The 23,085-nt window shown below is 47.3% G+C and overlaps 1 protein-coding gene across 4 annotated transcripts; it reads left to right on the top strand.

Moving 5' to 3' along the window:
* Positions 1-2,502: 2,502 nt before the first annotated feature.
* CBX7 (chromobox 7) lies at positions 2,503-22,627 on the top strand. 4 transcript variants are annotated; one of them, XR_010783746.1, is made up of 7 exons: positions 2,503-2,643; positions 3,939-3,982; positions 7,997-8,062; positions 8,588-8,654; positions 9,251-9,590; positions 11,589-12,304; positions 22,534-22,627. XR_010783746.1 is itself a non-coding variant. In XM_066550902.1 (7 exons), the coding sequence occupies exons 1-6, from the start codon at positions 2,575-2,577 to the stop codon at positions 11,735-11,737; spliced, it is 735 nt and encodes a 244-aa protein (XP_066406999.1). In that variant the 5' UTR covers positions 2,503-2,574; the 3' UTR covers positions 11,738-11,777; positions 11,887-18,437. The 4 variants fall into 4 exon arrangements, 3 of the variants coding, with proteins under 3 accessions (XP_066406999.1, XP_066407000.1, XP_066406998.1); XM_066550902.1 differs by lacking the exon at positions 22,534-22,627 and having other exon boundaries at positions 11,589-11,777; positions 11,887-18,437; XM_066550903.1 differs by lacking the exon at positions 22,534-22,627 and having other exon boundaries at positions 11,592-18,437.
* The last annotated feature ends 458 nt before the right edge of the window (positions 22,628-23,085 follow it).

Raw genomic sequence — 23,085 nt, 5'->3', positions numbered from 1 at the left:
AAATTCACTTAATTTGGTAATTCAGAACTTGGATGGGGTGGGAGGATGGGAAATTGCCTTCAGCACTCGGATTTTGGCTGCCAAAGCAAAGAGAAAGAAAAAAAAACCCTACTGAAATGACATTATAACCATTAGTAGAAGGTAAAGTAACTGTGGTGGAACAGCTTTTAAAGGTAATGTTTTGTCCAAAATGTCGCAAAGTAAACGCCAAGCCATCGCAACCCCCTGACCAGACTGCAGTGAGGCACTCTAGCATTTTGTGACAAGTACTTTAGGGCAAAGGAGGGCTTTTCTGAAAGCAGTGACATAACTGGTGCAATTATTGCTTAAACTTCACTTGGGTCAGTAGCTGGTGTGGGAAAAGCAGAAAGAAAGAAGGGAATAATCACATGGAGATTACACTGATAATACCAAGCATATGGATTCTTACTATCTATCTCTGTTTGTAAGAAGAATATTAGAGCTTTGATCAAAATGCAGGTCAATTTGTTTATGAGAACCCCTTTGGTATCCATTAGCAAAGTTAATATATCTATATGTATTATTTGCCTTAAGGAGACATATATTAAATAACAGGTTGTAAACATCCTGGACTAAGAAGTACAAAAGCTTATCAAGAATTGGAATAATAATAACTGAAAGTTTGTTGTGACTAGGGGGTTTCTTTCTTTTATTTTATTTTATCCTAATGTGGTCATTGGAGCACATTTTCTTCCTTTTTCCAGTCTGACACCTCAGCAAGTGGATTCCAATGTGAGGGAAAGGAATACAAGCAGATCCTTGCAATTCAGAGAAATGTTCTGTTCTTTTGGTATCTACTTTTTCTGCAAGTCTTAATTTTGAGAAACAAAGAAAATTTTACCTTAAATATTTTCCCTATTCTGTCTAAAACACAGACACAGAATACAAGAAAGGAAGAATTAAAAAGCAGATCAAAGCTTTTATTATTAACCACTATTTTGTAATATAGTGTAAGCATTTTGAATATGCAACAGCTATGCTATTAAATACCAAAACCCCGTTACAAACTGCTAGTTCTGCCTAATGATTATCCAAAGGGTCACTATCCCCTGACAGTGGACTTTGAGTTCTTAGACGGCTTCAGCAAGGGTAAACACTCTGCCAGTTACCCAATCCATACCTGTGGACACAGTATGTAGTGTGCAGATGAGCACATGCAGAATAAACGACTCAGATTAACACATTCACACTGTGTATTTGCCATTTCTACAGTAAGGTTTGTCCTGTCTCAGACTTTGAGTGCAAACAGCAGCCAGTGACATTCAGTCACAGCAGAGGAGCAACTGAGCACACTTGTGGGAGAGTAGGTAGTCGCATATGTAGAAATAAGTCCCTGCTCTGATGTAAAAAGTTTCCTAGGAGACTTCAAAGAAAAACCCCCCAGTCTGTTGTTTGAAGCACTGGTGGGGAAGCAAAAGCACGTTTCTGCAGACTGGTGTGCGAGGGAGCCTGGATACCTGAATGCCTGCTCATGATGTCCCTGTTTTCTCATGCCTCACCCAAGAAAGCCTTAGTTGCCTTGAAGAGGTGGCCTGAGGTCCTGCTTGCTCCACGATGACTGATAGCTACACATGTGCTACGTTCACAGAGCCCCTTTGCGCTGGCAGAGGCACAGAGGCACCCCCAGGACCCAGGACATCTCATCGGCTGGGTGGGTGCAGCTGGATCGACGCTGAAACCAGGATTATCAACTGGATCAATGCTGAAACCAGGACTGACACCCCATCAGCTGGATTGACACTGGGACCAGGACTGGTGATCCCTTTTTCTCTCTTTTATCCCGTTTTTATATTTCTCACTTTCTTTCTTTCTCCCCTGCCCTGCATCCCTCCATGCCCCTTAATACATCTTTTCTCTCTTCTTTCTCATCTTACCCTTTTTCTAAAACACGCTGCCATGTGCTTGTATAGTGGTCAGGGACTAACATAGCAACTACCACGCTAAGTGTTTAATTTACTAGTAAAACTTTCTGATCGTTTGCGGGTCCTCAGACTTTCGTCGCCGCTTTCCACCGCGAGCACTGACGAATCCCGGCTGCTTCCTTCCCCCTGAAGCTGGGCCGCGGCGGGCACCTGCGCTGAGGCAGCTGGCGCTGAGGCACCTGCGGCGGCGCAGGCACTCCGGGTTCCTGCCGCAGCGCCGCTCCCGCCTCCTGGCTCTACCGCTCGCCGCTTCCCGAGCCGCCGCCGACGGCACGCGACTGCCGGGGGCCGCGTTCCTGCGGAAAACGCCCGCAAACGCCGCGGCTCGGCGGCGGCGGGCAGCGCTCCCTCACGGCGCTGCCCCCGGCGGGAGGCGGGCCGGAGGCGGCGCGGCCGGGGCGGGAACCGCCTGAAGCGCCGCTCCCGCCTCCTTCGCTCCCTCCCTCCGCTCCTCACCCCCCGCTCCCGCCCCCTCGCGCGCGCGCCGGGGAAAACGTTGCGCAGGTTCTAAAGCGGCGGCGGGGGCGCGGCCGCGCGCGAGGGGGCGTGTGAGGGGGAGCGGCGGGGAACGGCGGGGAACGGCCGCCACCGGCACAGCCTCGGCCCGCCCGCCCGCTCGCCCGCCCGCCGCATGGAGCTGTCGGCCATCGGCGAGCAGGTGTTCGCCGTGGAGAGCATCCGCAAGAAGCGCGTGCGGAAGGTGGGCAGCGGCGGAGCGGGGCGGGGCGGGGCGGGGGGAGCGCACCGGGACACCTCCGGCCCCTCCCGCCGCGCACCGGGAGCGGGGAGGCGTGGTGGGCGCGCGCGCGGCCGCCCGGTTCCCGGTCCCCGTCCCCTCACACCCGCGGGCGTCACCGGCACCTGCCCGAGGCTGGCGGGCGGGGGACACACGTGTTGCCCGTGAGGTGGTGCGGGGCGGAGGGGCGGCTGCCGCCGCTGCTGGGGTTCAGCCTCTCTGCAGGATGAGTGCTGGTGACACCGAACGGGAGAGCCCAAACCGGAGAGGGTTTGGGAAAGCTCCCGTGACTCAGTTTCCCCAGCCGTGGAGCGCTCCCGTCCCCGCCGAGTTGCAAGGATTAACCTGTAAGCATGCAGTGTGTAGAGATCCTCCGGTGGAAAGTTCCTTATAGGGCAGTGTTTTCCAAGCTTGGGAAGCTGATGAGCCCCCCAAGGGGAAAATGAAACTGGTTCTCTGCCTCAAGTGCCCGAGTGCTTCCCTTGCTCTGCTCTCCTGTAAAGGTGTCTGTGGCTGCAGCAGCGGCTCTTGGAGAGTGGTCGTCCTGCATGTACAAAGGCCTTTGCCATGCTTTGGGCAGTGCTTAACAAACCCCTCAGTATAACATTAAATATTTTGATTGCTTGCAGAGTCCTTGAATGCAGCTTCCAACCACAGCACTTTTTTTTTTTTAATCTTGTACTTAGAGTGAAAAAAAAAAAGATAGCTCTGAACTTCAGCTGTGAGCTGCTGGTTGCTTGGGTCAAAAGGATGAGTGCCTGTGATGGATGGAACAGTGTTTGAGTAGAATGTGTAGCAAATGGAAAAGAACATGCCAGAGACGCTTCATAGGTTCTGATATACTGTATTTCTTCTCTCTGCTTAAAAAAACAATTCATCTGACATTTGCTCCTGGCACACATCTCCTTCCTGCATTTATGTGTGCTGACTTCTTGTAGGTTTGCCTGTGAATGTGTGGATGGCTCGGTCTTGCTCTCTGGTTGGCTTTTAGTGTTCTGCCTGCAAGCCTTCTGCAAAGCTATGTTCCAAGCTGATGGTAGTACAAGCATGCTTAAAAAATTGAGCTGTGTGCCCAATTTTGGAGAAAAATGTATAGCAAGTGTAGTTGAATGGGAAAGTGGCTATGTTTTGAAAATAAAGTGATGGGAAACAAGCTTTTTGGTTGCAGAGTTCAGTGTGTTGATTGGTTGCATCTCGTGCTGTAGCCCATATTTGGTTCCATAGTTCACCTGTTTTCTTCTGCCTTTTTTCACCCTCAGGGTAAAGTAGAATACCTGGTGAAGTGGAAAGGATGGCCCCCAAAGTAAGTTGTGTTTACTTGTCTGGTTTTTTTTTTAATAGTCCATAATAGCTTGCACTGTGTCTCTGCAATTGAGCATTTCATTCATAATGGGTAATGGTTTGTCCCTCATTTCAACAACAATAAACAAAATCAAAGAGCCACAAACCAAACCCAACTCTGTTTGTGAATTGGCAGCTAAGGAATACAAACTGCGCGCCAGTCTATTCTGACTGGGTTTTGCCACCACTGAAATATTTCATTGAGATGCTTTCTAGATACAAATGTTTTTAAATTCCTTATGAGTTTAACAAAGAACCCAGATTCTTCTGAACTTGGAATAGCTCCTGCTTTTCTTAGTCAGCACCAAGAGGACCCCACTTTATTTTTAGAGCTGTCTGCAGTCTTTTAAAATAGAAAACGTGTTGATGGTCTTGTCTTCCTCTTCTACTGCTTCCCCTCTGCAATTCACCAACGGAAAGGGGCAATGTTTCAGATTTATTGATTGTAGCCAAATGCAGGTGATCTTTGTCCCTTGAAAATTCCCGCCATGCCTTCATTTCCTTGTCTGAAACCTCCTGTTACTTTGAGTGCCTTTTCTGCTTTTGTTTTGGTTGCTCCATTGCAAAAATGAAGAAAAGTTAGGGTTTTTTTCAGCATTGCTGTGCACTGTTTACAGACACTTCTCTCATTAAAATGCAGCTGCTCCTGAAGAAGAGCGATTTCTCTGTGCTTAAGCAGTCTGTGAAATGCTTTGAGATTAAAAGGATTAGGCAACTGGAGAATATTACTATGTCAGCTAGCAGTCTAGTGGAACAGCCTCCTGGCCAACCCATATGGGGCCGTGTCTCTGCTTTTCTGTTTGCGCCTGTGTGTGTACACAGGCGATGTGTGTGGGTACAGCAGTGTTACACATGCAGTTGCTCCGTGTGTTGCTAAGCAAAGGGAGCCGCTTGTTACGGGTTCGTCCTTGCAGCTGCAAAGTGGGGCCTGCCAGGGTGGTTCTGTCAGGCTGTACCTGGTGTCCAAGAAGCTGGAATGTGTTCTTGGGTGCCTGTCATATCTAATCCTTGTGAATACCGGCCATCTGTGAAGATAAGCAGCTTCCCCTCTCTGGTGGTGGTGGGAGAGGGTGACTTTATTCTTGGGAGTTCTGCTGTCAGAGTGTAACCTTGTGCATTTGTTGAGCACCAGCTGCCCTGTAGCGTGGGTCACTTGCTGGACTGCTTCAGCCTCAAATAGCCGAGTCTTACTTAATCACTGATAGAGGATGGGTAATGTATTTGGAGTCTGCAAGACCTCATCCCCTCTTGGCCAGAATACTGATGTTTATCCCATTCTCCCTTCAACAAACGCATTGAAGTCCTTCTCTTGTAAAGCTCCTTGCCAAGAAGGTGGGCTGAGGCATGGCGTAATGTTTCTTGGACAGAGCAGGCCTTATTCTTAACTGCTGCCTGTCCTTGTCCTGTGCCTTGGAATATTGGGAGAGACAGAACACTTTTGGGAATTTAAAGCACAGTTCCCCTGGGTGCAAGGTGATGTCGGAGTTCTCTTGTTTTGATGTATGGCATGTCCATGCATCTTCCTTCTTCCCCCAAACTCCAAATCTGAAGACTGTTGTTTATTTTTTTTCCTTCCTCCTGCCTGCCTCCACTTTAACTGTGGCCTCAGTGGTTTGAATTACTTAAACTCAAGATGCTCAGAGCATTGGAGTCACTTTCATCCCACTAGCAGTCTCTGTTCCTTGTTTCTAAACATACAAATGCCCGTGATGGCATGCAGCACCACAAGCTGTTTGTATCTTTGTGTCTGTTTCCTCATTCCACATCATTCCCTTCCTTAATTACCAGCCTTGTTGCATTGCTTTTTGTAATCTCTGTACCTATTATCCCATCATTACCACTGGAAGTATCATGAAAGGGAATAAGGATAGGTCAGTAGTTTACTGCTTTCACATGCAATTCACATTTCACTTTTTTTCCCCCCTCTTCTTAATAAAAAATTCTTATTCATGGCCTACACCTCAGATTTATGGATTGCACTGCAGGAGTCAGGGAATGGAGGAGTGACAATCTGATTCTATCTACAAGCTTGTTTACAACTTGAGTTGGAGTTAAAAGGAGGGGGAAGAGGAGGAGTAGAAGGAGGGGGAAGGAAGATCATATGATCTGTGTTTTCCAGAGTGCCTGCTCTCTGCGGTTTGCTGCAGCCCGGGCTGTGTGTATCCATATATAAAGCTCCGTGTGCGCGCGCGCGTGGCAAACTCAACCATGTTTTTTATATGCAGTGTTTTGCCACTGCAGCGAAGCCAGAATCTGAGCTGCAGAGAAGAGGGCAACACCCACCAGGGTGTTTTTTTTAAGCAAGTCCCTTTTCTTCTCCTGCCTATGAAAAGCAATGCAATGACTTTTTTCCCCCTCGTGGTGTTATTTTTCTTAAATTTGTAGGATGAGTGCCAGAATTCCTGCAGCTGGGAGGAAACCTTCCTCTTTTCAAACAGTATCTTGGCTTTGACAGCTCACAGTCAGGTTGCTGCGGGAGGCATGAGCAAAGGAGGGAGGGAGAGAGGGAGGGATCAGCTCCTTATGAAGACATGGCTGTTCTTAACTCTCTGATGTACTGTGCACCTTGGGATATCTGAATGTCATATTTTTATTTCTCCCTTTTGTAAAAAAATTTTATTTTCATTTCCAGACCCATCCTCCAGTATTGTTCCTGTATTACAGTATTTTTTTTCTCTCTAATGGAGAGATAAAAGGGAAAAGCATTCCCAAACCACCTCCCTTGTGTACCCTGTGTACCCCATGTCCTCACATGCAGTCTGTGCTTCATCCAGAAATGTAAACATCCTAAAATGCTTTCTTGCTGTTTAAAAGCACTGATACAAATGCACCCTTTTGCACCTGCATGTGACTCCTCTCTGGTCCTCCTCCTGGGTGCCTGGGATGAGCTCTGCCTCCAGGCCTGGATCTCACATTTCAGGAAAAGTTGGGGTTCTGAGACATTTGAGGATTCAGATTTGCTTTCTTGCCTTAGAGTTTCTATGGTAGAGACACAACACCCATCTTTTCTGGGCAAGCATGACCTCTAAGAAGTAAACATGCCCCAAGGACCAATTCATGATTCTTTCAGCTTCCACAGTGGGAGAATTTTGCCTTCTTCTCCCTAGTGTTAAATGCATCTGTGCTCTTTGGGAACTAGTTTTGGAGTTGCCTGCTAGGTGGGTTCAGTCCTTTCCTGAGCATCTGATTCCTGTCGCAGCTGTCTGGCTGTGGAGGAGGGATCTGGGGCAGTGAGTGACGCTGTTCCCAGGCTACTTGGGGAGCGTGAAGCCTGTTCGGGGCAGTGTCGGTGCCCTGCCAGCAGTGCGGTTGGGGTACTTTGTATCCATGAGTTCCGCTCGATAGGAACAGCCTGTAGGGGGAGCCGAGCAGGAGCAGGAGCCGTTGGCAAGAGGCCATCAGCTTGCCCCAGGGCCCAGCTCCCAACATGTTTGGTTGAACGGCATCAGTGGAAAAAATTAAATTCTTAAATGAATCCTTTCAGGTTCAGTGATTAGAAGTAATTAATAATGCAGGTGAGAAAGCGTACTTACTCTTCAAGCACTCTAAATTAAGAGAGACCTATTTTTCAGAAAGATGCATCAGAATGTGCCTCATTGTTCCGTGGGGTTTTTTGAGATTTGAGGGAGTGCTGCAGATGAGACCTGTTTAGGCACGGACTTAAAAACAGTTTGTGAGTGTCTGCACAGGCTTTGCAGACACTGTGGAGGGGGCCCTGGGGAGGAAAGTCTTCCCCGTTTTCGTACAAAGAGCCACTTGATGCATGGCCCTGCCTGTTGTGGGAAGGGGAGGTGGTGTCTGTGGGAAGCTGGGGAGGGAATGGCTGGGATTCCTCAGAGCTCTCGCAATGTTGTGGCAGGCCCCACCGACCCTTGTGAAGACAGTATCCAGGGCTGCAGCACACTGGTAGCAGGCCTGCAGAGAGAATGTTTCATTAAAATGTTGTTTACTTTTTATTCCTTATGTTTTTCTTCAGATACAGCACATGGGAGCCAGAGGACCATATCTTGGATCCTCGCCTGGTAGTGGCTTATGAAGAAAAGTAAGGACACATGTTCTTTCTCTCCCTGGACACAGGAAAAGAAATAGTGTCTTTATTTCATTGTATATATAAAGTGCCTCTGTTATCCCTACTTCAGTCAAAGATGAGATGTATAGCAATGAATCCTGCTTGATTTTTGTACCCTGGTGTTGATTGAGATGGAGAAGACAGGGTTAAAGCAGCTTTGATTGGCACTCTTCAGGAAATGAGGCCAAGAACGGGCAGCACTGAGCCATAGAACAATCAGACTCAGGTTTTGATTGGGTCCAGAGCTGGACTGGAGTTATGTGAGGTGGGAAGTTTCTCTAACCCATCCTTGATTAGCTGTGTCAGAGAAATTCCCCTATTGCAAGGTTTTCACTTCTAACAGGAAGCAATTCTGGAATGTTTTCCAAGCTCACACTGGTCACCATTGGATTTTATTGAAGGAAATTGAGGGAGCTATGCTGCAAAAGATTGAAGTCCCAACTAGGTTTTATGCTGTTGTATTTAGTACTCAGTTTGATTTGTATTCCTCTTTCACAGGGAAGAGAGAGACCGTGCATCAGGGTACAGGAAAAGAGGCCCCAAACCAAAGCGCCTCCTACTGCAGGTAGCTTCTTGCTCTTCTGTGTATTTCTAACTCCTTAGCTGCTCTGCTGCTCCTCTGCTCTCAGTGAGGTGGAAACTGTTTGATGTTGCATGGACAAAACTGGAGGTAACAAGTTAACATCATAACATGAAATCAGTGTTTAGGCAGATAGTTTTAACTTGTTAGCTGAAGAGATCTCTAATTTGTCTTTAAAAAAGCAAAACAAAATAAAACAACAGCTCTTTCTCTCTGAACTAGGATTTTATAAAGTGTGAGCCTGGGTACTTGCAGGTTACCTGGTTTGTGTGCTCTTTTAATTTCATGTTGAGCTTGGATTTTCCTTCAAGTCAAAGATATCCTATAGCTGGAAGCGGAGTTTCAGCATGCTTTTACTGTTGCCAAGCAAAGCAGCCAATCCTAGGAAGCAGATATTAGGAAGAGCTTAGAAGGCAGTTGAAGAGGGGAGAGAAATGGTCTTGTAGAAGCAGCACACTTTATCCTAGCTCATCTAGAGGTTCAGAGACCAAACAAAGAATATTTTCCTGGTTCCCGGTGGGGAGCCCTCACTGCATGATCAGATGTCTGCTCTGACCCTTGCTGCGTTGGTGTCTTGGCAGCGGCTGTATGGCATGGACTTGAGGAGTGCTCACAAGGGAAAGGAGAAGCTCTGCTTCTCTCTTGCACGGAGGTTTGGAGGAGGAGACAGTAGCCTGCCAGGGGCCAAGACAGGGCAGGCAGAGTTCCCCGAGAAGACTGGGGGTGCAGTCCTGCCATTCTCTCTCCGGAAGCAACGCAAAAACCAGAAGTACCTACGGCTGTCAAGGAAGAAGTTCCCGCGCATGGCGAGCCTGGAGAACCGAAACTGCAGGCACGAGTTCTTCCTGAATGATGCAGTGGGCCTAGAGGCCAGGCAGAGCCCTGAGGACTGGGAGGCCACACAGCACACCAGCAAAGAAGGTAAGGCTAGTCACCCTTTGGTGAAGTTCTGAGGCATGTGAAGGATGTTCTGCATACTTCCACCTTGGTTAGATCCTCCTGGGATTGTGGTTTAGGTCAGGCCCGTATTATGTCCCTCTTGTTTGCAGGTTTCTTTCTCGTTTGAGGAGATTAATTTTTTTTGGTCCTGTTGGCTCTATGTAGTCTTACATCCCAGATACCCCTCTCAGTGTTAGAAAATGTGCAGAAGATACTACAAGTTTTCCTCCTCTTAAAATTTCCTCCCAGCAGAGGTGACACACAAGTGTGACAGATGGACTCTGCCTCTGTCCACATTATCCACATGTGCTCCGCCTGCTGCTTGGCTCAAAGGACTTTGGCTGGCCGTGGACAAGCTTGGGCAGCGGCACTCCTCTCATAGTACTGCTTTAAGAAGCATACAGAAATGCTGCTAGGAACTCACAATATACTCCCTGCCCCCTCCTTCCCTCTCCTCTCCACACCCCTCTAAAGCCTCTTGCTATATAGCTACGTGAGAAAGGGAGAGAGAGAGATGAAATAAGGATGGTAACTCCTGCCTGATCCCACTGAGTAGGCAGTATGAGTGAAGGCATGGGAGATGTCCAAGCACATTTGGCATTTTGGGGAAGGATACCAGTATCTTGTACAGGAGGGTTGTGGGATGTGTGTGTTGCTCTCAGTTACCAGGGAAACTCTATCCCTGCATTATTAGAGCTTCTGAAGGCGTAGCTTTCCTGAGGAGTGGAAAACTGGGGCTTGTGCTGCTTGTAGTAGCTAAGGGAATCCTGTTACTCCTTGCTAGGAGTAGCTGTTAGCCAGGCTGGATTAGGCAGGATCTTAGGGATAGGGCTGTGTTCTGGGAATCAACTCTATTCTCTCCTTTCTGAGAGAGACTGGAATGGTGCTCAGAATCCAGGGAGGCAGCAATGGGAGTAGCACAGAGGAGCCCAGTGTTACATCCTGACAGTGAGGAAATGTGTGGGGCTGTTCTCCCCAGAAGTGTGTGGCACTAAAGCACTTGGGGATCAGAAGAGTGAGTGGCACTACAGAATTGTAAAACTGTTTTTGTTCTCCCCTTGACACACAGCCTGTGTGGAATCCCAGTTACTGTTAGGGGGAATTGGACTCTTTCTGGGGGGAAAGTAGATACTCCTGGTGTTTGAGACAGAAGCCAGGAAATACACTCTAAAGGAGGTCTCGTTCTTTGCCCAGGTCAGGACAACAAGGTACATAGTGGACAGGTAGAGCAACAGGGAGTGTGTTTGTTTTCCTTCCTCTCTTTTTACATGGCAATCACTGGGAGCTGTGGGGAAATTAGTCTTTGGGTGGCAGAGGGGCTAATAATTATTCTTATAGTGAGAAAGTGCAGGGGTGCTTGGGTTTCTTTATGGAGCTGTCTGGGAGCAAAGGAGACATATGAGAAAGGAAGAGCAGCTTCTCTGTGGAGCACTACTGAGGGATTTTTGAGAGCATCACACCCAGGCTGCATTGCAGGTGCAGTACAAGGCATTTTTACTCCATTTTGTCTCCCTTTGACTCCCCTAGGAGTATCTGAAGAGTTGTGTGTAAGAGATTTTAATTTTTGCCTTTTCAGCAGGGTAGGGTGTTTAGAAGACAGTGAGTTCAAACCAGGGTGAGTGTGCTTTGCAGACACAAAACCGAATTAGGGGCTGAGGGGGGATGAGGGATATGGGGGAATTGTGGATGGCTAGATGAACTCAGTGGTTTTACAGGGTCTTTTGGCCTCTGCGTCGGCTGCTCTGGTACTACTATGTGTCTGGACACCTGAGCCTCCATTTTCCTTCAGCCTCTGAGGGTAGGGCTTGCACATGTTCCTTCTTGCTCTGTACATGCTGAGTCAGTACAGGCTGATTTCACCTACGGTTTTTCAGAAAGGAGACCCTTTTTCCATCTTTCCTTCCCTCTCCCCTTCCTCTTTTCTTCTCCCTCACCTTCTTTGTTTCACTAACATGCTCTTATGTGCCTTTCTTCCTGCAGCAGATGTGGATGCCAGTCTCCCTTGGATCCCCACTGTGCCCCCCAGCGAAGTGACAGTGACAGACATCACGGCAAACTCCATCACCGTCACTTTCAGAGAAGCACAAGTGGCTGAGGGCTTCTTTCGAGACCGGAGCGCGCAGTTCTGAATCTCTGTTTGCAGTGCTCCCCAAAACCAGTGCTTTTAGGGTGGGGCTAGGGGAGGCTTACGTTATCCCTTAAGAGAAAAAAAATTCAAAATGTCTCCTCTTAAAATGTTTACAGAGACCCTTTTTTTTTCTCCTTTTTCCTCTTTCAGATACGCAAAAAAGGGCAGTGTAGGGGGTGTGTATTTGTCATTGCTTTGTCCAGCTGAAAAACTGACAGCCCTTTCCCTGGCAAAGACTCCCCTCCTTGATGTGAAAGCAGCAAGCTGAACAATTCGTCTTTTATCCTGTTAAGTGGCGGCAGCTGCATTTGTGGGGAGAGGGCATGTGGAGGTGGAAAGAGAGCTGGATCTCTAGCCTGCCGCCTTGTTCTGCAATTGATATCCCTTGGATAAAGATACATCTCTGTACATTGCTCTTCCCACCTTCCTCCTCCCTCTCTTCCTGCAGCAGTGAGAGGCGATGGATCCTACCTGTGTAGATAACTCCAGCCTGTTAAGACTTTCTCTCCAGTGCTGTTTTCCCTGTGGCCTGCTGTCAGGACTTCAGCAGCGTATTTGCCTGTCTGTGGTAAGTCAGTCTTTGCAGTGTGGGTCCATATAGACAGCAGAGCTTTCTCCCTTTGATTGTTGATCATGCGGAAAGACTGCAATGCATCTCTGAAATCCAAACTGGCAACATAAATTCAATTTGCCCTCATTAAAAGCTCAGAAAGCCAGCATAGTTGAGACATACCATTCTCTATATGCTAAACAGGATTTGCAGGCTTGGCTCTGCTGCATGAGGAATGCGTTATGGAAAGCGGGGTCTTCTTACCCTTTGCCAAATTCAGTATTAATAACAAATCCTGCCCTGAATCTGTGGTAATAAGTTCATTGAAAACTGACTCCTCTCCCCTGGGAGGAGGGACTAATAGGACAACTGAAGCATTGCCTGGCTCTGCAGAGATACTGGCACAGGCCCAGGACTCGGGAATTGGACAGAACTGAGCTAGAAATGGACCTTGATTAGCAGCAAATTCTGTTCTTGGATCCCATAGAGAGATCCAAAATAAACAACATGTGGGGAAGGCATGTATTACATCTGAGGAGGGGAAAAATTCCTAATTCTTAGCAATGAGAATTCTTGGATTGTGCTGCCTGAGTGATACTCTTCCATGACTCCAGTATCCTCACAGTATCTGTGATCCTGTACTACTTTACTGATAGGAACTTCCCCTTGGAAGGCTTAAAAATCTTTGCCAAGGAAAGAGGTCTGCATTTCAATAGACCCGCCTGATCTTGCACTCAAAAATGCCTTGTGCTGGACTGCCTGTGAGACTTTGAGGTTTTTGAAGAATTGCTGTATTTTGAGTTTGTAGATTAGCATAGCATCTGTTCTTGCACATGCATGTTCTCTTCCATTTTTAAAAGCAAATTTTATTTAAATAACTTAATTTTTTAAATATAGACCTTTTCCAACGGAAAGCAAGAAAAGTAAGGTAGTCTAAAGTGGGAACTGCGGGACAGAGTGCTGCAGGGTGACATTGGCTACTGTCATGATTACTGTCCTCAAATACTATGTTTCCTTACTCCACCCCATCTGAAGCATCTCTTATCTGCTGTATTTATTCAAAATGAAGCCAGGAGCCTTCTTAGCTCTGAGATAAAGACTCCTGTGGAAATCCTCAATGTGTTTGTTTGAGGGGCTTGGCTCCTGGCTTGCAGAATTTGGGAGCTCTAGGGTTTCTGGTCCTCCAAACATTTACTTATTATAAAGTGCTTGGACTGCCACTGTGGGTTTTTACTAGAAGCAATTTTTACCTCATTTTGGGATATGGCAGCTCGGTGTAGATTTAGGATTTCCCCTTCCATCTCAGAGCTGTTGGAGCAGGTCTGACTTTCATGCCATCAGAACAGTTTCAGGATTGCTGGGAAGATCTTGAATTTCTGGACTGACCTTTTGTCTGTCAAAGAAGTAAGATGGGAGTTTTATTATGGAGAAATCTGAGAGGGTGAGAAGTGGAAGCTGGGGGGGAATTATGTGGTGGGAGGAAGAGTGAGTGGGAAAGAAGCTTGCAATAGCTAGCAAGGGCAAGCTGATGAGGTAAGCATGCAGGCGCAGGATGTTTGTTGAACGTGGGTGTCCAGAGCGAGGCTTCTGTGTCTGGAGTTGCACCCTTTTTTGCAGGATGTGGGGTCAGACGGTGTTGTTACCATCACCCACACACCCCCTCTTCCTGACACCTGCCAAATATGCTGAATACCTGCATCTCTCTTCTGTTGTGACCAGTGGACACACCACGTGGCCCAGTCCACTCTTGTGGGCTGGAGCAGGTCAGGTAGTGATGGTTGCAGAAGCGTAGTGTTTGAGCTTATTTTAAAAAAAGTCTTAAACTGCAGCTCATCCTGCTAAATCTTCATGGCATTTATAGGATCTGTTTTCTTTATTCTAATGCAGCAACTGCTGCCTTTGTCATGTCTTCATCTCAGTGTACAAATGCACCAAAAAAAGCTTCCTATTTACTAAGTTCCTGGCTTTGGCTGACATTGGAAGCAATATCAATCCTGCAGCAGGAAAGAGCTTGTCCTAATAAACTAGATTTCCATCCTCTGCTTTCCACTCTCTACCTGACACTTCTCAACACTTTGTTTTGGCATTTTTCTTTAAGAGTATTTTCTTTCTCTTGCAATGGAGTTTTCAAAGACCTGTGGTGGTCTTTCAAAGAGGATCCACCCACAGTTCCATATCTTAATCATTTTTTGGATCAGACTATCTAGTGTTCTGCTGGTGACTAATCATCTTGCTACACAAAGTGTGGAACAAAGTACCTGGCTGCCATGCTGCTTTGTGTCAACGAGGAGCTAACCATAATGGGGTTAAGACACAATAAGCTGCATGTGCGTGGGTTTGAGGGGAGGGTGTGAAGAGGAGTTTGTGGTAGGAAACTAAGCAGTTACTTTGTTGGCGTGGACTTTTTTTTGACATTCATGAATTCTTATTTATCTCAAAGAACTTTTCAAGAAGATCTTTCTCCTGATCTTTTTAAAATGTGGCTCTGTTCCACATTGTCTGCGGACATATCACTGTAAACTTCCTTCGTAGAGCTGGTCTTCAGGGACTTTAAAATTAGCTTTATTCCACCTCTGCAGGTGTAGAGAGGGTTTTACTAGTGATGGAAAGACAGGTTGTCTGGGTTTGTCTCTTCTCCCAGTACTGTCCATCTGCCAGTTCAACCCAAAACCTGGCAGTTGAATTGGGACCTCCTGTGCTAACATATCATGAAAATCAGATGCTGTGTTTGGATCTTTGTTAAGCATTCCGTTTGATTAGAGGAGCCAGAATAGCATCCAGCTGAAGCTGAGTTTAATAATTCTATTTGAAGCACAAGCCGAGAATAGAAATGGGCTAACTCTCCCATACCTTGTTTGGCTCCATGGCTGTAAACAAGAAAAATAAACTTCAGCCAGTGGAAATTATTGAACTGTACACAAGAAACAACCTTCTCAGAGAACTGCTCTAATAGTCATTGTTAGAACTGTTTCCATGTGAAAATTTACCAGCAGTGTTGGGGGACAGAAGTGTTTATTTTATAGATCTTGCAGTGAGCTCACTGTACGTGTGATAGACCTGAGGGACTTCATGAGACTGGAAAGCCTTTTTTGTTAACACTGTGTTTAAAAAAAAAATCTATGTGGAAAGAACTGCCTCTGTTCCTGGATGGTTATAAACTAGATATTATTGCTCTGATATACAAGTGATGCCTTGGAACAGCAAGTTTTAACACGTTAATAGTGGCATTAAGTAGCCTCCTGCATGCTCCTTATTGTCTTGCGTTTGCTTGGGGGCCCTTCTGCTTGTGAAGTCAGACTAAGGTGATTTTTTTTTTTCTCTTTATCTTATTTTTTTCCAAGCAAGACCAGGATATTATTGTGAGAACACTCAAAAGCAGTTCCATTTGCCAAAATAAGCCCAAATTTGTTAGTGAATTGACTCTTGTTTATGTCAGAGCTCAGACATAGAGAAGCTTATTGAGAAATGAATGGCTTTTTTTGTTATTAGTGTTGTGAAACTGTCCAGAATTGTTCTTCTGGTGTTTTGTGACTGGATGTATAAAATTGTTTGTTCACCTCACAGGGGGCCCTCGGTCCCAGTACTGTTTCATGCTGTACGCCAGCTAGTGCTGCTTGATGGTTTCACTGGAATAGAGAAGGGAGGTCTCACACAGGTCAAAATGTAGGCAGGGTAGCTCAGGCAAGTCCCTCCAAGGTAGCCACAACAGAGGCTGGGGTGTGGAAGACAGTGGGGGCTGCCAGCCACATCTATGTATTAAGCAAAGCAAAGTCTACCACCACCTCTCCACCTCTTCCTCTCCTCTCAAGCTTTGAGCTTTTGTTTTCAGAAGTAGGGAAAGTACAAAAAACTCCTTTTCTAAAGTGAATTGGTATCTACCCATCTTCTGTTCCTCCCTGGCTTACCTGCAGCCTAGGAAGAAGAGGGTGGTGGGCCTTTCTAGGAAAATAATAGGGACAAATGCTGGTCAGGGAATGGAGGGACAGAGTTGCCTTGGAACTGCTCTCACTCGGTGGTTGAGGAAGGGCCTTTGGGTCAGCTGGCAGTTGAGAGAGAAGGTTTGTTGTAAGCAAAGAACTTGTAGTGAAACTGATCCCTTGCGTCTGTGAGTGGAGTTCTGAATGGGCCTGCAGAGAGGTGAGTGCTGCATTTATGTATCAGTCTTCTGCTATTTGGGAATGCGAGGGAGATCTGTACATTGAGAACTTGCATAGGGCAATTTCTACATAAAAATGTATAGCATTGGAACACGTTGCTTTTCCCATGCCTGTTGTAAAGGTTTTCCCCAAGGGCATGATAAACTTGTTTTGAGAAAATAGCTTATGATCAACAGGCCACAATGTCCTGTGTCTGAACTTACTGTCTTCACAGAGAAAGTGTGAGCTTCTGGGTGTCAAACCATCTGGATTCCACACACAAAGGTGGTCAAGATAGGAAGGCTTATAAAAGAGCCCCAGGACAACTGGAAGGAGAGAGAAGCAATCACTTAAAATGGAATTCAGACACTTCAAATCCTTTCCTGTAACTAGAACTTGCTGTAGAGATGACCCCATTTTCTCTTCCACTTCTTTCTCTTTCCTCCTTAACTTCTTGAAATGCAGGGAGTGTGCAGGAGATGATCCCTAATTAATGAATGGTTGAGGTGCAGGGCTCCATGAGAGCATGAGGGCTGCTGTGGATTGCTATAAAGTTGGAATGGGGTAGAATTCCTAAGAATTGGAACCTCCATCACAGCTTATCTCATTAGTGGGGTATCAAAGTTTTGGCTGGGAGGGGAATTTTGGAGGAGGAGGAGGAGGAGGTGGAAAACCTTTTTTTATTATTGTTGTTGGTTTTTAACCAGAAAATGTAGTGTCAGCACAAAGAAGCTTTTTGCAAATCTGTCAAAATGTTAAGCAGCTTTTTTTTGCTTTTAAATCTGAAGTATGTTTTGAAGCACTTTGGAAATGCAAAGCACTAGGAGTGCTAAGTACTCTTTATCATCTGTCTGAAAGTGGCATTTGAAAAGCAAAAGATGTATCTGTTTCAGGCCGCTGGCTGCTCCTTCTCCAGAGCTGCCATCCAGCCCTTTGCCTCCCTCCCATGGGGGAGAGTGTACTCCACCATGCTGGGAGCAGAGGGTTCCCTAAGGGAGGAGACCTGCGAAATCCCTCACTCGCCTTTGGGGCGCAGGTTGGCTTCCTCCCTTCCCACCTACTTTGATCGAGGAAAGGGAAAAACAAAGTTGAGTTTCAGTTTGAGTGGTCCTTATCTGGAACTCTGACTGTTTCTTCCAGCTCTGGAGACATCTTCATAGAGTTTTCTGTCTGAAAAAATTGCACCTTATTAGCTTAATTGAGGAATGAGGAGATGTCTGTCCTTCTTCAGGGAGTGGGGAAGAGGAAAGGAGGGTGAGCCAGGAGCTGTCTTCAGTAGCTGTTGATTTTTCCAGAGGCTGTTTCCACACCTCATCTCCAACAGAACAGCAACAAAAGACCTAAAATAATTTAGATGAAGCTTTTGTTCTGTGTGTCTCAAGAACCTTTTGAGCAGGTTTAGGGCAGAGAGCCCTTTTCCCTTACCTAGTCAGCTCTACAGCATGGGGGACAACACCCCAATTCCCTTGCTAGGTTTTCAGCACCAGCCTTTTCCCTCAGCGTACGCACATCGTTAGAGCGCTTTTGCACACTGGCTCACCTCATTTGGTGTGCTCCTTTCTGTTGCAGGGGGAAGATGGGGGACAGTGGGCTCAGTTAGAGGGGAGGGTCCCTGATTACTTTTGTTCCTGTCTCTTCAGTTGTTGCTGTTGTTCCTGTAAGCACGCTAGAGTATTGGAGTCTTTGCACACAGAAAGCTTCCTTTTGCACAGAATGAGCTTCTAGCTTTTGTACAGACTAATTGAATGTATTTGGGGAGGGGGGGAAATAGGGAGTAAACCAATTCCAAACAAACCAATCAGAGTATAATGCCTTTTCTGAGCGAGTATGTGCTGTAAAAGGAGATTGTAATAGCAAAGGGAGGGCAGGCTCAAGTATAATTTGACACAAAGCGTGGTTTTATTTTTGTACTGATATGGATAAGAGACTGTACAGCATCTATTTATTTAGATGATTTATGTGGTAAATGTTGCAAACAAAATTATTAAAATATTAAATATGAGAACTGACATTTACCTTATGGTATGTTTGTGTGGTCATTTACCCCCTCCTTGCTTTAATTCTACAGCTGAATTATTTTCCAACAGTCACAATTATTGGTGTATAAACATGCAGTGCAGCTGGAAAAAGAATGGAGAACATGCATGTGTGCATGAGGACGATCAGTAAAGGATTGATGAAGAATGGAGCCTGCAAAAGGCTGCTTCTGACATTACTCGTTACTTTGATTAGAGGAGGTCAAGTTTTTATTAATTTTTAACCCACTGGGTAAGTTAGAGCTGTCTAGGGCTGACCTGGGATGATTGGTCTTTGATGGATTATAATTTTAAGAGGAGAACACTGATGGCAGGGTGGCTGGTGCTCTGGGTTTAGGAGTTCTCTACATCCTTCATGAGGCTGTAGTGCCAGGACAGCTCTGCCAGCACCAGGAGAGTGCTGGCATGCCCCACATCCTGCATCTCATTGGAATGGAGAAAGTCTGAGGTGAGGCCTGGGCTGCCAGGCATGCTGTGCTGTGCTTGCCAGCAGGATAGCAGTTCTCCTCCAAGCCAAAGCCTCCAATGGTTTGGCCAGCAAGGCTTCCAGAGACCTCTTCAGGAACACAGCTGCTCCTGGGTACAGTGTGGCCCCTGGTTCACCCCAGGACTTAGCCAAGGAGCTCGAGTCCTGGAACTGCTGATGCTCCATGGAGAAAATCCCAAATGTCATCTAGTCCACTTGGATGCCTGGCTTGCTCCTTCAAGGTGTGTCCCACTCCATCCCCTGTGGAGAGAGAGGCCAGGTGTTTATAGAGGTATCTGGCCAAGAGAATGGGGCTGTCTGAGATAGCTCTAGTAGATGTAATGTGGGGGTGAGCCCTGCACCTGAATGCATCTATGGCATCAATCACAGAAGCAAGTGGAGCAAAAGCAGAGGGGGATGGGGTGTGTTTCCTGACTCAGTCATGGCTCAAGGCAGCATGGTTAGGTCTTGCCTGTGTTACCAAAGGGCTGTCAGCATGCTTGCCTTGAGCCAGGGAAGCTGAGCTGAGTGATGGCATCAGAGCAGAACTCCAGCCAGCCACTTACTTTCTGGCAGCAGCTAGAGGGTCAGGTGAAGCTGTAAGAAACTGCAGTGCAGAGTTACGGGAAAGCCTGCTCTGGAGATTGTGTCTTCCTACCTCTGCCAAAGCTGCAGAGGCTGGCTGCTACTAGAAACAGCTTGTCCTTTTGCATGCATGTGTTGGCTGGATTAAAGGTTAATCTGGGCAGTCCTTTTTTTAATAATCTGTTGCTATGCCACCCCTCTGTTCTCTGCAGTGCAGCTGACTTGCCTTGCACAGCTCTCTCCATTGGATGCCTGAGAACAAGGGCACTTGGCAAAAGGTGAAACCACAAGGGTTGAGCAGTTGGATGTTCTCTGAGAAGCAGAAAGTGAAATGCAGCCTGTGTGACCCCTGTGAGGACAGTCTCTTCCTGTCTGTTCAGTGCTATACAGCTTCCCTGCCCTTCACAGCATTTTGCTTGCCGAGCGACTGCTTTTGAAATGAGAATGAAGAAATCTGGAGGACTTGTGTAATCATCCTGAGCCAGTGGCAGCCTGGGCAGCTGGGCCTGCTTTGGGATCTCCTAGGCAGGCCCCAGGGATGTCATAGTATCCCACTGGTGTAGGCACAGCACAAACCCCATGGGCCTTCTCTCTCTGCTGCATCAAAAAGTTACTGGGCTGGAGGGCTGGTTGTTCTGGCCACTGCTTGGGCCATGCTGAGCCACCTGTACCTGGTGTGCAGGGTCAGCTCCAAGGGACCTGCCTTTACCTCTGTGTGTTCCAGAGCTGCAGCAGGGAAATCCCAGCACACATTCACCTGGATGCCCATAGTGGCAAGGGTTTGGTTGGAAATGTACACAGCATTGGCTTGAGGGGCTGGGCTGTGTGCAGCTGTTCCCAGTATAGGTGAGGGACTGACCATTTGCTTTCCAAAGTCTGCTGCTCCTAACAGTGACCTCGCTGGAGTGAAAAGCAGCAGAGTCACTAAATGAACCCTTGGAGCTTTTCTCCTGGAGATAAATGCTGCTGCTCCTGCCAGGTCCACAAAAAATGAGCTTGGAGGCAGCTACTGACTTTGAGCACGTGAGTTTCCCATTATTGTCATTTCAAAAACACATAAAAATTCTCTCACACCTGCTGCTGTCCCCCATGCCCCTGCACCGTTGACTAGGGGTTTTGATGTGAAAGATGTTGTTGCTCTCCTAAAGCTTATTGCTTCCAGGCACTGACTTCCTAGTAAGAAGTGCTACAGTGTATTCTATGGCACCAGGGTTTTGCAGGCAGCGAATTGCAAGAAAAATATTTTATTTCAGTGTCTGTAGTGAACAATAGCTTATTCAGGGAGGGCTGGCTTCCCAGTTGGGTTGGGGTTTTTTTTAAGTGTTTTACTAGAAATGTGAATGAAACAAAGGAAATGCCCAACAATGTCCTGAACAGCTGGATATTCCTCTACTATTTTGCTTTGTGAGAGTACAAGGTAGATGAAAGTGTTAGGCCATACCTGTGCAATGGCAGGTCGCAGTGATTTGAGCAGTGGCTGTGGCTGGAAGGAAGGTTCTGCTGACAGGTGGAATGAGAAAATAACTAGAAAGAGCACATGAAGCTCTCTGAAAAGCTGCTGCCCCTTCTGGTCTGTGGATCACGGTTCCTTTTGCTCCTGTCCTGAGGTGGGCTGTGCTATTTGTGACCCACACATCTGTTTTGTGACAAGGCCACCAGTCTTGGTTGCTGCACATGTGTTTGTGCAGCCATGTAAAGACTTTTTCCCCTTTTGATTTAAGGGTGCCTGCTTTTGGGGGTGGATGATGTTGGTGGTTGAAAGCTCAGTTGCTTGACACTCAGCTACAAATGTAAAAGCAGTTGTTTAAACAAAGTGAACAGTAACAAACACTAATTTAAACGTGGATGGTGTTAATGAACACTTAATGTGCAAAGTTAAAAAAGTGAAAAGCAAAATGCAATGGGTGTGATAGACTTGTTCTTTTGGAATCACCTTTAAGCATATGAAGAACTGAGATTAAAAAAAGGGGCGCTCCAGAAGGACTTGATCCACTCTAAGTGAGAGTCTTGGACTTTTGTTCTTGCCTGGCCTGTGATGCCAAACACCTGAGAAAGGGCCTCTTAGAGCCTATTCTCCAAGTGAGGGGTATGACCTAAATGCGGAATTAGCAGTGATGAAGCACGCTGTGTTTCAGTCCCTGACTGGGAAACACGTCCTTCTCCGAACTGGTCACATGTCCTGAACCAGGGTCTGTATGATTGTCTCCATCAGCATCCAGCAACCTCTCCACCAACCTCACTGCCAATGGGGACATGGCAGTGGGGAGCACATCCTCTCCTGAGTCACTTTTCCTCCAGGCAGAGAGCTTGTGCTGGCTGCAATATTTCAGCTGCTAAAGTGAAAAAGAAAAAACACTCTGAACAGATCTTGCCTGAATCACAGGCAGTGAGGAAAACATTCATTTTTGAATGTTATTTGCCTGCCTTGACTTTGGGAAATCCATCCCTACTAGAACTGATATTATAGCCATAATATAACCGTTTCCAGAATTTCCTCCTTCTGGGTGAAACCCCTGAGCAAGAGGTGGAAAGGGAATGTGAATGCAAATGTAGAAAGGGTTAGCAAGAGCCACAGGGGCTGTGAGGGGTCCCTGCCAGCCCAGCTGAGGAGCAGGTAACAGAAGGATTCCAGTGCTCTGCAGGTACCTTGCTGGTCACGCTGGGTTTAGAAAGAGCAGCAAATGCAGGACAACAACCATTCCCTCTAGCCCTCATCACAGCTCCCACTTTTTCCAGAGTGTATCTGAAATGCACAGCCTCCTCGCCCAAAAAACAGGTGAGAAAGCAGAACGGGCCAGACAAGGTCCTCCAGGTAAGGGTGGACCCTGCGTTCCACACAAATACAGCTGCAGGGCCATGAGCTTCCACTTTGAATCACAGAGAACGATTTTTGACTGAGATTTTTGTCGTTTTAGCACCTGAAAGAGAGTGTAAAGTATGCTGCAAATTAATGAGGGGTTTGCAGCAATAGTCAGGGCAGGGAATTCTTCTAAGTGACTTAACATTTTTCTGGTTTCCTTACAGGTTTATGTAGCGTGGTTGGCCCATTTACCTCGCAGTACCTTGCACTGGCTCAAAAATTGTACCTTATACTGGCACACACTCACACCTGCTAAACAGAATAAAACACAGAAAAAGGAAAGAAAATATTTAAGCGCCTTTATTGCTAGTTTTTGCCTTGGTACGTGCTTCAAGGCTGCCTGCTTCCTCGCTGGCGAGAGGGGGTGACGGTGCATCTGCAGCGGGAGAAGAGGCTGCCGCCATTGTTTTAAGTAAAAAAAAAGGCCCCGTTCGGGCGGGAAGGGGCAATACTGCCGCCATGCCGGGGATCTGCCGGGCGGGATTCGCTTCCCTTCCGTTCGCTCCTCTCCCCGCTGCGCGGCCGTCCCGCGGGCCCGGGGCTCCGAGCCCCCCGCCCCGCCCGGGCGCGGCCCCTTTAAGGGCCCTCACCCACGGGGGGGGGCGGGTCACGCGCGGCCGCGGCGGGAGGGGGCGCGCGGGCGTGCGCGAGCCGGCGGCGGCACGAGGAGGGCGGGGCCGCGGGCAGGGGGCGGGGCGGCGCGCGCGGGCGGGCGG

This window comes from Molothrus aeneus, chromosome 5 (genome assembly GCF_037042795.1).
Source record: "Molothrus aeneus isolate 106 chromosome 5, BPBGC_Maene_1.0, whole genome shotgun sequence".
NCBI lineage: Eukaryota > Metazoa > Chordata > Aves > Passeriformes > Icteridae > Molothrus > Molothrus aeneus.
The sequence above is the reverse complement of the archived record's forward strand: the minus strand, read 5'-3'. Positions and strand labels throughout refer to the sequence as shown.